Source organism: Rutilus rutilus (genome assembly GCF_951802725.1).
Source record: "Rutilus rutilus genome assembly, chromosome: 18".
In the NCBI taxonomy this organism is placed as follows: Eukaryota; Metazoa; Chordata; class Actinopteri; order Cypriniformes; family Leuciscidae; genus Rutilus; species Rutilus rutilus.
Genome location: NC_140231.1, coordinates 32,307,124 through 32,322,743, shown reverse-complemented (window position 1 = coordinate 32,322,743; position 15,620 = coordinate 32,307,124). Strand labels below are relative to the sequence as shown.

General features: G+C 38.7%; 1 protein-coding gene and 1 long non-coding RNA gene across 2 annotated transcripts in view; both read left to right on the top strand.

The window, feature by feature from the left end:
* The first annotated feature begins 9,834 nt into the window (after nucleotides 1-9,834).
* The window catches only part of LOC311277853 (uncharacterized protein), a 32,276-nt gene continuing 26,490 nt past the window's right edge, over nucleotides 9,835-15,620 (top strand). Inside the window, exon 1 of the mRNA XM_084388316.1 lies at nucleotides 9,835-9,983. Within this exon, the coding sequence (XP_084244442.1) occupies nucleotides 9,926-9,983 (58 nt within the window). The 5' untranslated portion in view covers nucleotides 9,835-9,925. The remainder of the gene's footprint in view (nucleotides 9,984-15,620) is intronic.
* LOC311277872 lies at nucleotides 12,532-15,520 on the top strand. The gene is made up of 3 exons (XR_014625336.1): nucleotides 12,532-12,739; nucleotides 13,177-13,296; nucleotides 13,491-15,520. It is a non-coding gene; the product is annotated as an uncharacterized lncRNA (long non-coding RNA).

Here is a 15,620-nt window from a genome sequence, read left to right as displayed (position 1 = left end):
GGAATTCCAACCAAAAACGCTGACCTGATGAATCAATGGATACTTGCTCTGGATATAGATCCAATAACACCTGTAGACATCATCAAGGACTATCGCGTTTGCTCAGAACATTTCACTGAGGACGACTATTTTGAAAAAATTTAATTTGCCACACGGAGCATGAAACATGTGCTGAAGGATAACGTTACGGCCATCCCATCGATAGTAAAGACAGGACAAAGTGGATCACCTGCGGCTGCGGTAAGTGTTCCGTTATGTTTTTAGATGACTAGCCTACTGTTACAGTGCCATTAGCTAACGTTAGATGTAATGTAACCTTCGTGACACTATTACATGAATAGGGTGCTCACTATATATTACAGTTGTTCCCGGGCTCCATGTATCCCCTGTAATGTTAGTATTGTGTTGTCACAAACGCGCTCTATCGCCCCAGTAACAAATAAGCGGCGCTAAAGGTAACTTTCAGGACTGAAGCCTTCAACTTATAATGAATTGGAGGGTGGTATGGGCAGTTTTCATTTTTGAGAAACCGTGACCGTGTTTGTGAAATAGTAGGCTACTCCAGTTCTGATTCTCCCCTCGACCTCAGTCTGTTCGGCATTGTCTATCAGCTTCCAAAGTTTGTAACTCCTCGTCTGTGTATTCTGGCTCAAAACGATATGGTTCTGGATCTTGGTTTGATACCAAATAAAAATCCTCTGACAATTCATCAAAGTCAGCCATGATCACGAATCACGTTCGCTACTAGCTAGTCACGTTGGTTTTGTTGACGGAACGGCGCTTCTCGGGTGCTGCGCTCATCACTCCGCCCAAGTAGCAGTGCTTCGCCTTCTGAGAAAATAGTTCCCAGTATTTAAACGTTTAAAAAATGTCTGTGTCTCATATGACCTTGTTATTTGTACACACTGTGACTATACAAATCACAACATGTAAATAGGAAAATGTTGGCATTATTTTGTCACTTATTGGGATTAGTATGCTAGCTGTAGCCATTTACATCCAGTCTTTGTGCTAAGCTAGGCTAGCGGTGGGTGCGTCAAACAGACTTAAAGCACGCACGGAGATGAAAAAGGTATGTATGGACTTATCTAACTCTGGGGGATACGGTGAATAAGCTAAAGTCCCAAAAAGTCGAAGTGTTCCTTTAAGGGATTACTCACCAAGCCGCCATTTTGAGACTTTTCTGTGTGTTTTTAAGTGTTAAGGTGCGAACCCAAAGCTCAATGTTCACTTGCTTCTTCGTGTTCCACTCCATCTCAGAGCGCACACACACAAAAGCCACTTGAGGAACAGTATCACTTTCACGGCTTAATGCAGTTTTAATAATGCTTAACGTTATTTTTAAAAGTTATTTTAAGTTATTTTAAAGGTACTGCCTTTATCGAGTACGTCCTGCAGTTTAGCAACAATAGACTGTACTTTTCGACAATCACTGCTCTGCATGATTTGGACGTTAAGTTTGATGAAAGAAATGCACTAAAATATCACAGCCCTAGTTTCTTGCTGTTGGGTTGATGTCATTGCAATGTCTCTGCTCTCTGCAAAGATTTATTGCAAATGTATTGTCCTTTTCAGCCATCTTGCAGAACTGCCAAACCAGTGAATGTAGTAAAGTCATTTTAGCTGTGCATAGAAAAATTGCCTCGCGAGTTTTGCGTCATCAGATCGGCTTTTCTGATCAGCCTTTATAGAGACCACTGATCAAACTAAATAATATCTAATAATGTAGTTCTGTGGTTTGCTGCATATTTAAAGGGAAGAATGTGTTCAGGTGGAAATTGTTCAGTCAGATTTAATCAAGGTTGTTAAGGGAGTCCCCCAAGGATCTGTGCTGGGGCCATTATTATTTACTTTATTCAATTTTACTTCAATCTGCATTTGATAATTCGAGAAAGGTTTTGTGCTTTGAAGCTGGTTTTAAATGTTGAAAAAACAGTGTTATTAGTAAAGAGTGCATATTAGTACCTCAAAGGTACATATTGGTGCCAAAAGTGCACATATTAGTACCTAAATGGTACATATTAGAACCTTTTTTAAGGATGCCATCCCAGTGACAGCTTTTGTACCATTTTTTTCTGAGAGTTCAGGCGTTTCCTGAGATTCGCTTTCAAGGGCACAGCATACCAGTATTCAGTGCTCCCATTTGGGCTGGCCTTAAGACCAGCGCTCATTCTCAAAGTGTGTAGATGCGGTGCTTTCTCCTCAGAGCAAGCGGTATGCGCATTCTTAATCATCTGAACGATGGGCTAAAATTAGCCAATACACTTGAGTATGCAGAAAAACATGTTCCCCCCGAGTCTGTCTATAACAGTGGTTCTCAAACTTTTTACACCAAGTACCACCTCAGAAAATGTTTGGCTCCCCAAGTACCACCATAATGGGCAATATTAAAATAGAGTAGTAGGCCTAACTATTCAGCTCAAAATGTTGCTGTTTGCGAATGTTTATTATGCCTTTCCCGAAGCCTCGTTAGTAGCCAAATATGGTCTCAAATTCCGTCGTTATCAGCATAGTTCAACGAGTCTGTGTTTCCCGAAACCATAGTTATAACGAACATTTATGCTCTTGACCTGTGGTTAGAAGCAGAGTTTCTTGTTTGCATGACATGTGGACTCAATGAATCCTTATCTTGAGACAAATAAGCAAGCTGACATTCAGTACAACCTAATTTTTTTGAAGAGTGTGAATGTGCTTACTATAAGAACGAGCCTGGAAATAAAGAAAAATGAGAAATAGTCCTCAGATGCCATGTGTGTAATTTATAGCAAAAAATCCAGCATTAATTCGATCTCAAACAACCAACGTGGTTGAACGACCAATTTGCGGCAATAATGTAATGAGACTAGCCAATTGATTTCTTCAATGATGCATCGTTCTATGGTAGTTAAGCATCGAATTACGTCGTTGAACGGGAAACACACCCCTGATACGCACTTCTTTTGCCAGATTGAAGCCACAATAGCAGTTTCGTTGAACTGTTCATTATATCATCTTCCAACCGTGGCATTAATTTATATTTAATTCAGTGATTCCTCTGTGTACCACACTTTGAGAATCACTGTTATATAGGCTAACAAATCTGGGTGTGTGTTTTGACTGGGTTGCGATGAGAGTGTTTAGACAGAGCCCGTCTACGGAGAGCCTTGGCACTTCCTATTAAAGGGATACTCCACTTTTTTCGGAAATATGCTCATTTTACAACTCCCCCAGAGTTAAACAGTTGAGTTTTACCGTTTTAGAATCCATTCAGCCGAACTCCGGGTCTGACGGTACCACTTTTAGCATAGCTTAGCACAGATCATTGATTCTGATGAGTCCAGTAGCATTTCTTTCAAAATGACCAAAGAGTTTCAATATTTTTCCTATTTAAAACTTGACTCTTCTGTAGTTAAACCGTGTACTAAGATCGACGTAGTGATATGACGCAGCGCCTGAAAATAGGTCTAATAGGTTAGACAAACTTAGTCCCGGTCACGTTGGAAGAAGTTACCGAGCTGGGGACTATTTTTAGGCGCTGCGTCATATCACTACGCCTGCTGCACCCATGGTACGGCCGCACAGTTCCTTGATTATTACGCCGGAATGAGAGTAGTTCCTAGCCATATAAGCTTAGAAAATCGCAACTTTTCATTTTCCGTCGATCTTAGTACACGGTTTAACTACTGTTGAAAACTTTTTCTTCGTCGAAGCAAGAGACCAGGAGACGTTGGGGATCACGTTCAAACAAAGTTATTCTTTATTGAGCACTTTGCGTTGACGCGGCTGCAGTTCTTCCCAAATCAGTCTAAAGTATATACAGTTTGCATTGTAGTTATATACATTCCAAGGGGGAGGGATTACATAGAGGCGGGAACTCTGAATAAAGCATGCAAATGAAGTGGGAACACACCCTACTCTGAGTCCAATTGAATCAGCATAACTATTCACATGCTGATACTGGCCAGGAACTCCAATTCCAAAAGCCATCCCAGAGCCATTAAAGACAATAGGTGAAAGTCAATCAACCTAACGACTCAACGTCTGGGCTCCGAAAGGTGAGAATCAAGTGATCTGACTTATTTAAAACACAATAGAGAAAACAGGTCTGGCAGGAAAGGAGACTCTTTGCTGGAGACTCAATAATCATCTGAAATCAGTCTACTAAACTTTATCAGTTTATATACTATTGCAGTGGAAAAACTAAATTAAACTTTTAATAAAAATGTAATCCAACACTTCCCCCTTTGAGAGTTCTAATAACTCTCACAAAAATACAAATTTATACACTTAAAAGTTAATTCTTGTAACTTGTGTAAATTACAGGCACGTGTAACTTATTCTGTGTTGTGTCCTTGATTTACATGAGTGTCATAGTTCTTCTCAAAACCATAACTGTTGACACCTGCGACGCAGGGTGTAAAATGTCATATAAACTACATGATTACACAGAAAACCATGTAGCATAAGAGTGGAATTCTTGAAAGTCCATGGCGCCTGAATAGCTGTGAAGTCTGTTTCCTGTAGCGTCCATTTCCCACGTAGAGTCGCTCTGATGACTCGTCCCTCATGAGGCTTGTTCATGGAAATCTGAGGTGATGCTTTACACCAGGTTTCTGCTTGCGAAGACATCAACACATACGAGTAACACAAGAAAACAAAGAAACAGCAGAACAGCAATATTCATGCATAGACTTCATCCTTCCATAAGTCATTTGATCGTATAGTGGTTTTAAGTCTAACTTTTATCAAAGTACACTTAAAAGTTCATTCTTGTAACTTGAAAAAGTTACAGGCACATATAACTTGCTCTGTGTTGTTCATCTGTAATTGCATGCTGACACAGAAACAAAACATGCAACTAGGGTCCGTGAATTTTCTGCGTTGTGTATTTTTCATTTTCTTTGGTGATAGTTTGTTCAGCAGTAGGTCTGGTTGTCTTCTTGAGGTTGTGGCTTCATATGCAGGTGAGGAGGTCTTTGCATATAGATCTCGGGACAGCCATCAAGTTTTATCTGCACACTGTAAGAAAGAAAAACAGAGAGCAGTATTTCTTCAAACACTACGGTTGTAGCAGTTTAAACACTATGGTTCTATCGTTTTCAGAGTCTACTGTTGTCGTTTCATTCTTTCCCTATTTCTTAATTTATTTGACACCTATGGACCAGTGAGGTAAGGATGGACTAAATCGGGAAAGGCCTATGAGGTAGTGTCTTCACCCTGGGTTCACCCCCGAAGCCTGTTGCGTCAGTTCCTCCCAGGGCACCCCACTTGTCCGTGTCCTACCTGTCCCTGTGTTGTGTACACACTGTACAGTGTGTGAGAAAATTGGCACATTTCCATTCTCCAGTGAAACATCAGTCTTAATAAACATCATTAACAGAGGATGGTTGTCTGACTGCAATATTCTATGGCATAACATTTAAGGCTGTGAGTCTTACTTAATGTCCCCCAAACAAAGGCTGTGACAGTCACTAAGTCTTTCATCTTTGTTGTGAGTTACTGGGGAGATTAAGCAATCACAGCCCAAATGGTTAACACCTCAAAAAGCTTAGCCACGAGTCCAATGACGAGGGGAGGGGTTGCTTTAAAGTAGCAAACAAATGTAGTAAGAGCTGCATAACATTGTTAACTTGTCTTAAGTTATTTTTGTTTTTTCTACATTCATTTCCAAAATGTCCGTGCTTGCCACAGTAAGAACAACTGGCTTCTCTAGGACTTTTGCGTTTCTTTGGCTTCTCTGAGTTGACCATAACGGAAACTGCTGCAATTCTTACTCTCTCTTTGACATCAGAGTCTCTTTCCCAAATAGCTAAACTGTCCAAGTTGTCTTGCAGGGTTCTCGTACACCATGTGATGTTTAAGTAAGGCAACGCCTTTCTGTGTTCTGGCAAAAGACATTGAAACCATGTGCGAACCAAAGGACCATTATGACCTAACACCTTTTCTGGAGTGTCGGCAATTCCGCTGTAAACGGCAGCGATCTGACAGAATCGTTCTGTGTACTCACAAACAGTCTCACCCTTCTTCTGTACACAATTGGTTATTTTTGACCAGTCCACGTTCGGTCCAACAATGTTCTTTAAAATTTTCAGAACTTCCTCTCTCAATTCATCTTTACTGGCTTGTTGCAGTTCAGAATTGTTTACAGCACTTTCAAAATCATTTAATTCTGACTCAGTCAAGATCTGTGATATTAGCTGAGTGACTTCAGCTAGAGTCATATCATAGAGCCGCATCTTTTTGGACAACTCTCTCCTAAACTCAGAAAAATTTCTTTGCACTGATGGCAAACTTTCAGCAATTCTCTCAATATCTTTAGGACCTAAAGATGTTTTGACTGCTTGTGGCTGCAATATGGGGTTTGCAAATGGAACTGTATCAATACCTTTTCCCTGAGGCTTTTGTCTAGCTACGCACACTTCAACTGCATTTACATCTGCATTTACATCTGCATTGACCTTGTCCTCTATACTATCAAAAGACTGTAAATCAGGATAGCTTTCATCTGACTGTTGGTCTTCTAAATCACATTTGGTTGAGGCTTTGTTATGGCCCACGTTTGTCTTGAGACAGGACACCTGAGTCTGCAATTGTTTGATCTGATCTTTCAACTTATCAATACAACAAGCTTGTTCTTGTGCAATGGATAAGCTAAATTCTCTGTGACAGAAGATAATGCCTTTGACATTTTTCTTGCGAATACTTTCTCCTAGTACCTTCTTACAATCTTCAACTGACCACACTTTTTCTGGATCAATGCCAAATTTCTTTGTTAAATTCAATCTGACTGGCTCAGTCACGATGGAGTCCATGTGCTCTGATAACAAAGACTTGAATTCACTATCTGTCCAAAAAGGTGTAATCTGTCTAGTACTTTTCCTAAACATTTTGTGAATTTCTGTTACCACAAACAAACACTAAAAAACTTCTCTCTACTGTCTTACCAAACAGAGGGTACAATCTTATTAGCACATGACGCTAACTCTTCTCTAGCTTACAGAGGATAGGTCTTCTCTAGCAAGAGCAAACACACAATATTAACATGTAACTGTTAATCTTCCCTGCCAACAACAGAGGGTAAATTTCATCTCTAAAAGCAAACTTTAGAGGCTTATCTTTAGTTAACCAAACTCTACAGCTGTTTGTTAACTACTTCTCTGAACGGCGCAGAGGAAAAACATTTTTGTACTGGTCTGCAAAGGTTCTTTGAAATGGAGTGAAACTCACAGAGTCTTTCATTTGTAGAGAAAGATTCCGTCTGGAAAAATTCAGTCTTTGAGATCTTTTTTGGAGCTTGAAGTTTTCAATCTGGATTCAGAAGATTCAGTCTGGAACTCAGTCAGCTTTGTTGAGATCTTTGAGCTTGAAGTTTCTTTGAGTTTCCTTCTTCTCCATCCGGGTCGCGGCAGCAAATTGTTGAAAACCTTTTTCTTCGTCGAAGCAAGAGACCAGGAGACGTTGGGGATCACGTTCAAACAAAGTTTTTCTTTATTGAGGACTTTGCGTTGACGCGGCTGCAGTTCTTCCCAAATCAGTCTAAAGTATATACAGTTTGCATTGTAGTTATATACATTCCAAGGGGGAGGGATTACATAGAGGCGGGAACTCTGAATAAAGCATGCAAATGAAGTGGGAACACACCCTACTCTGAGTCCAATTGAATCAGCATAACTATTCACATGCTGATACTGGCCAGGAACTCCAATTCCAAAAGCCATCCCAGAGCCATTAAAGACAATAGGTGAAAGTCAATCAACCTAACGACTCAACGTCTGGGCTCCGAAAGGTGAGAATCAAGTGATCTGACTTATTTAAAACACAATAGAGAAAACAGGTCTGGCAGGAAAGGAGACTCTTTGCTGGAGACTCAATAATCATCTGAAATCAGTCTACTAAACTTTATCAGTTTATATACTATTGCAGTGGAAAAACTAAATTAAACTTTTAATAAAAATGTAATCCAACACTACAGAAGAGTCAAGTTTTAAATAGGAAAAATATTGAAACTCTTTGGTCATTTTGAAAGAAATGCTACTGGACTCGTCTGAATCAATGATCTATGCTAAGCTATGCTAAAAGTGGTACCGTCAGACCCGGAGTTCGGCTGAATGGATTCTAAAACGGTAAAACTCATCTGTTTAACTCTGGGGGAGTTGTAAAATGAGCATATTTCCGAAAAAAGTGGAGTATCCCTTTAAGTCCTATTGTACCAAATTGTAGTTGTAGTTCCACCAGAGTTCCACTGGGGGCGATCACCCATGAGTGCAGATTGAATGGGAGTCTATGGGGCTAGACATTCTCTGGTTTACTTTAGACCATCTCATCTCTTCAGACTGGGCTGGTCTGTTCCCTTGAGGGAATTTCAGAGGCTTCTGGGACTAATGGCGTCTGCCTCATCAGTTTGCCACCTGGGTCCAGGTTACCCGGTGTAGGTCATTCGTACAAATTCATACAAGTAGGGCAACTCGTAAAATATGTACAATTTAGCAGAAAACTTACGAATTCGTTCGAGTGAGGTTGCATGAATTCGTACGAATTAGCCACTGTGCTGTGAGATCAGGTTGGGAGGGCAGAGGTGGATCTATTCGTGACGAGCAAGAATGACATGACAAGCGGACAAGCTTTCGAGGAGCGGGATTCCTCACGGAGAGTGGAGGCTTTACCCTTAGTCTGTATGGATGATTTTGGACCGCTTCCGGAGGGCCAACGTTATCTCACGATCAATTCGTACGAGTCGGTAAAAGGTGGCGAATTCGTATGACCTCACCCGTTTCAATTCATACGATTTGTCTAAACCCACATGATGGGTAGGTTTGGGGGCGGGGTCAGGTGTAGGTCATTCGTACGAATTGGGCAACTCGTAAAATATGTGCGATTTAGCAAAAAAACGTACGAATTTGTACGAGTGAGATTGAATGAATTCGTACGAATTAGCCACCTTGAAAATTCATATGAATTGCTGTGAGATCGGATTGGGAGGGCAGAGGTGGATCTATATTTTATGCATTTTGGCAGATGTTTTTATCCAAAGTGACTTACATTGCATTTCAAGGTACACAATTACATTCTTATCAGTTCTTGCTTTCCCTGGTAATCGAATCCATGACCTTGGCGTCGCAAGCGGCAACGCTCGACTGTTTGAGCTACTGGAAAGCCAGACTTTACCTAGCGCTGGTTCTGAAGGCTCTCTCTTTACCCCCGTTCAAGCCCTTGGCATCTATCGAAGGAGCTCTCTTTCAAAACTGCTTTGCTTCTTGCCCTTGCTTAAGCTAAGCACATAGAAGATTTACATGCGTTCTTGGTGAAAAATCTCTAGAGAACCAGTGGGCGGGGCTTTGACGTCATACCTGCACCACTCTATACTTTAATTTTAGACATAACATATAACAAAGAAATGTTTGAAATTCAGTTTTGACCTTGCATTCTGCTTTCCTGTAAATTATGCAACAATCTGAACACAGAACTGCAGTTTTTAAGTTAAATGGCTGTATCTCTGAATCTCAATCTCAAACGATTCCGTCTCTAATTTGCACACATTCACACGTTTAATCAATGATTACAGTAATAAACCCTCATAAATATTCTTTCAGCTTCTTTCTGAACTGAATTGAAGGATTGATAATTGTGAACATTCTGAATTGTGTTTTCATTTTATTTAACAAATGCAAAAAGAGCAACATGAAAATCAGCCAGAGGAGTTTAATTGTTTCTAAACAGTTGTTTGAGGAAAACACTTAAAGCTGGTTAACTGAGAGTGATTGTAAGGGTGATGATCATCTGCTAAATGAGCAACAACGACCACAATTCACTCCTTCAGTCAGTGAAGCTCCCACAGCCGTTCATGAGAGTTTAAATGCTGGGGAATATTCCCATCTTCCCACAGGAGAAGAAGCAAGCAAGCAGGAGGAATTACTCCAGGAGAAACTACTGACATACTATTGTAAAGATGGAGATTAAGGAAGAACCCTGCAGAATAAAAGATGAAGATACAGAGGAACAAATAGGTTGGTGTTTTCCTTCATTCTCTTTAATGACTGATGAGGAACATTAAGATGAAAAATCGACGTATAACAATAACATCCAAAACTAGATACTTGTAGACTCAGTAGTAAACTGGATTTTGCTCATTTTGGGATTCCTGATTTTGTTTCTAATTTGTCCGTCTTCAATTGAACCATGGGATTTTAATGTTGATTTTAGACTCGATGGAAGTGAATGAAGACAAACAGCATTTCACAAATGAAGATGGAAACATAATTTCACAGACTGAAAAGAATTTCACACAGAAACGACCTGGAGTTAAAGGATCTTTCACCTGTTCTGCGTGTGGAAAGAGTTACAGACAGAAAAAAAGCCTTAATGTACACATGAGAATTCACACTGGAGAAAGACCGTTCTCATGCTCTCAGTGTCGAAAGAGTTTCACATCCAAACAAATTCTCAGAGAACATCTGCACACTCATTCTGGAGTGAGATCATTCAGCTGTGATCAGTGTGATAAAACATATGTTATGGCATCACACTTAAGCAGACACCTTAAAGTTCATGCTGCTGTGAAGCCTCATGTTTGTTGTTTTTGTAGAAAGAGTTTTTCACTACTGCAAAGTTTAAAAGATCATGAGCGTCTTCATACTGGTGTGAGACCTTATGTTTGCTCTCACTGTGGGAAGACCTTTACTACATTGAGGGACTTAAAAAGACACCAGAAAATTCATACTGGAGAGAAACCGTACAAGTGCCCTTCATGTGGAAAGAGTTTCAACCAAGTATCTAATCTAAAGACTCATGAGAAAAAGCATTAAGCTGAAGGTCTCTAAATGAACATTTTCAACAAGCACAAATAAAGGTGAATTATTCTATTGTTTTTACTCTCACTCTTCTTTTGAAGCAGATTATGTGTCTCATCATCAGGATAAATCAGTGTTTCTGTATAAAGTGAACATTTACAATTCCACAGATTTGACACTAGATGGCGGCAGATATCATGAATCCAGATCCGGTCGCTCAGATCTCTTTTCATGCTGATTCAGGATCAGATCTTTTGAGAGCTGAAATCCAACCATACAACAAACAACAACTGTAGAAAAATGAGCATAAAACAACATTTACACACACTGAAACTAACTCAGCCGCATTAGTGAGGTCAAAATTGATTTAAAAAAAATGTTTTTTTATATGCAATCCAATATGCAACACAACTGAATACTGTTAATTAATAGTAATTGAAGTAGTGTTTAAATAGATCAAGTAAACAATGAGTGAATTTGATATTTCTTCTCGTATTCCTTAACTCCAGGCATATCACTAATAGGGAAGCATCTAAACTTCAGGCTCAGGTTAGTTTAGTTCTGGTTCTCAACAGCCCTATAAGCTTGTCTTCAAATCATCAGCATAAAAAACAACTGCATACTCTTTTGGTGGCTATTTTTAAGTTTAAACATAGTCGTAATCAAAAATGCTCTTATGGTAAATCATCTGTCACCATTAAATGTTATTTCTAGAATAATATTTTAACGTTTTATTGTTACATATATGATCCCAAATCGAACACATGTGGCGGGATAAATTGTGTTTGTTTAATATCAGCCAAGATAACAGATAAATATCTTAATCTATAGGGTTAGATAGTTCAATATGGTTTCCGCCAGTTGAGGTGCTCGAGCAACTGTAGCCTACATTTGAAATGTATGTGGGAGGAAAATATGGAAATAATATTCAGGTATGTACAGATGCATCAAAAATAAATAAAAGAGTGGGGTTGCATATGCAATCCCTGAATTAAAACTGATTAAGGCTAATAGAATTAGAGATGATCTTGCTGTGTATACAGCTGAGTTCATTGCTATAAGGTTGGCTTTATTATGGGTGGAGGAGTATGGATCGAAAGGTGTAGTGATATGGTCTGATTCAAGGTCAGCTTTACTAAGTATAAAGAATCTGCACTCTGAATCCAGGCAAGATATTGTTTATGATACAGTGCATTTAGTGAATAGAATGATAAAGTCAGGAGTCAACAACGTGTTGGGTTGGGTGGGTCCCAGTCCATGTAGGAGTAATGGGGAATGAAGTTGCAGATAAATATGCTAAACAGGCAACAAAGCAAGACCGCATTCATATTCAAGTACAATATAGCAAAGCAGAAATTAAAAGCATGATTAAAGCCAAAATTAAGGGTATATGGAAATATTTATGGGACAATGAAAGCACAGGCAGACATCTATATAAAATTCAAAAGAATGTTGGATGGAGCAGGAAGCAAGCAGGAGGAGGATATTGTCTCAAGAATGAGAAATGGTCATACAGGATTGAACAGCACATTAGCAATGAGAAAACATGCTGATGGTAACTGTGAATGTGGTAATCAAGAAACCATAGAAAATGTTATAGAACATTGTCCTAAATACAATCAGGAATGACAAACACTTATAGAACAGTTAGCGGAAGTAAAGATCAAATTGAATGTTACCGATATATTGCAAAGAAATTCTGGGGAACAATGTTTTAGATGTATTTTTTAGTACTTGAAAGAAACAGGATTATTCCATAGAATTTAGCGATGTGGAATTCAGACCCACACTCCTATTCAGAAGGAGGCGGTAATGCACCTAAGAGCTGTTTGCCAATCGCCAAAAAAAGAAGAAGAAGAGACGCTCGAGCAACCGAAGCAATGACACACATCTGAGTCTAGGAGAAGAAAAGTGAGCGAGGGAAGGGAACATAAACAACATAATTTTGCTCTTAATCTGCTGGTTTTCAGACTGTGAGTACATTAATTTTATTTATGTATTAGGAGAAATCTAAATCCAAACGAATCGGTTAATTTAGTGAATCGCTCAGAAATGAACCGACTGATGTTGTTCATTACGCTGGTGAAACATTAAACTCGTCACTGTTTTTTTTTTTTTTTCACATTGCAATTTGTGAAGATTATTATTAGTGTTTTAATTTTATTTAATGAAAAAAAAAAAAAAAAAAATTCAATGTAAGAGCAACATAAAAATCAGCCAGAGGAGTTGAATTGTTTCTAAACAGTTGTTTGATCAAAACACTTAAAGCTGGATAACTGAGAGTGATTGTAAGTGTGATGATCATCTGCTAAATGAGCAACAACGACCACAATTCACTCCTTCAGTCAGTGAAGCTCCCACAGCCGTTCATGAGAGTTTAAATGCTGGGAATATTCCCATCTTCCCACAGGAGAAGAAGAAGCAAGCAGGAGGAATTACTCCAGGATAAACTACTGACATACTATTGTAAAAATGGAGATTGAGGAAGAACCCTGCAGAATAAAAGATGAAGATACAGAGGAACGAATAGGTTGGTGTTTTCCTTCATTCTCTTTTATGGCTAATGGGGAACATTAAGATGAAAACTGACATATAACAATACATCTAAAACTAGATACTTGTAGACTCAGTAGTAAACTAGATTTTGCTCATGTGGGCCTTCCTGATTTTGTTTTTAATTTGTCCGTCTTCAATTGAGCAATTCAAATTTAATGTTGATTTTAGACCCGATGGAAGTGAATGAAGACAAACAGCATTTCAGAAATAAAGATGGAAACATAATTTCACAGACTGAAAAGAATTTCACTCAGAAACGAGTTGGAAAAACTGGAGTCGAAGGATCTTTCACCTGCTCTGAGTGTGGAAAGAGTTTCATACGGAAAGGAAACCTAAATCAGCACATGAGAGTTCACACTGGAGAAAGACCGTTCACATGCACTCAGTGTGGAAAGAGTTTCACAACAAAAAGAGTTCTGAAAGATCATCTACGCTCTCACTCTGGATTGAGATCATTCAGCTGTGATCAGTGTGATAAAACATTTGTTTTTGGATCAGGCTTAAGAACACATATTAAAACTCATGCTGCTGTGAAGCCTCACTTTTGTTCTTTTTGTGGAAAGAGTTTTTCACTACTGCAAAGTTTAAAAGATCATGAGCGTATTCATACTGGTGTGAGACCTTATGTGTGCTCTGACTGTGGACAGACCTGCACTACATCGAGTGACTTAAAAAAACACCAGAGAATTCATACTGGAGAGAAACCGTACAAGTGCTCTTCATGTGGAAAGGGTTTTGCTTTGTCAGGAAACCTGAAAACACATGAGAGAATTCATACAGGAGAGAAGCCTTATGAGTGTTCACACTGTGGAAAGAGTTTTGCTCTGTCAGAAACTCTGAAAGCTCATGAGAGAATTCATACTGGAGAGAAACCGTACAAGTGCTCTTCATGTGGAAAGAGTTTCACCCAATTATCTAATCTAAAGACTCATGAGAAAAAGCATTAAGCTGAAGGTCTCTAAATGAACATTTTCAACAAGCACAAATAAAGGTGAATTATTGTATTGCTTTTATTCTCCCTCTTCGTTTGAAGCAGATTCTGTGTCTCATCATCAGGGTAAATCAGTGTTTCTGTATGAAGTGAACATTTACAATTCCACAGATTTGACACTAGATGGCGGCATTTGTTTTCGTTCTCAGTCATTTCAAGGTTTCATGGATGAAGAATCGGCTCTTAATCTACGTTTGGCAACGTAGTATCCTTTAACTTCTGGAAAGGATAACAAGGGACTCTCAAAATATTTGTACTGTACCACACAGCATATGTCATTTCAGTGTCTACAGTTAAACATGTGTACAACAGATCTATTAAAGGTTCTCAGACACAAACACGTGGGTCATTCGTGTCCAAATGGCCTGTAACTCATATTAAAAAACATCTTAATATCATTATAGATTAACTTTTCATTCGGTTTCTTAACTTTTAAGGCCCAATAGGATTACTTTCCAGAGATATAGTGATCTCAATGTGGCTCTATGAGTAAACTGGTACACATTATCAATGGACACATTTTCTGAAGAACAAATAATTATGAAACTAGAAATAGATACTTTTTAACTTTCATGTCTGACTGCCATAAATAGTATTTTTCTAAAGTTTGTGTGCCTGTAACTCTAAAAGTATCTATATACTCATTCTTAATAAACTACTCTTTTCTTCATTTTAAAGGCCCTATATGGCTCAATCCCATAGTGTTGTTCTTGAAGGATAACTGGTAAATTTAAATAATCTTTATAGAGGGAAAAACACACACATCCCTCTGTATTCTGTTGGACCGGTACATTTTTATTTAGCATATTTCCATCTATGGAAAGCGGGTCACATACTAATGAGCAGTTTGAGCGCACACCTATTAAAGACATTAACAGGTCACTTGCTCTCTTACGGTACAGTATATCATTATAATAACAGAACACATGAACACAGACTTATTTTCTCTTATGTTGCATTTACATGCTAAACATGAAACTCTGTCATTTCTTTAGTTTTGTCACTGGGTTAGTTATAACATCAGACACCATTTCTTCTTGTGGGGTAATACTCAATTGTCACTTTACTAAAGTTTACAATAACTGATGATCCATTTGATTTCATTGCAGAGTTTGTCCACAGCAAGAATAAAGACATTTAATACCATGTATAAGTCCACTGATGATGACACTCATTTTGATTAGCAAATAAAAGCTCTTTTCAAAGTATTTGCATTAAATTCATTGCATTATAAGAACATTTATTTTCCTACGGTTTCCTTTATTTTCCTGTTTTTTGTTTTGTTTTTTGTGTGTGTGTGTGTGTGT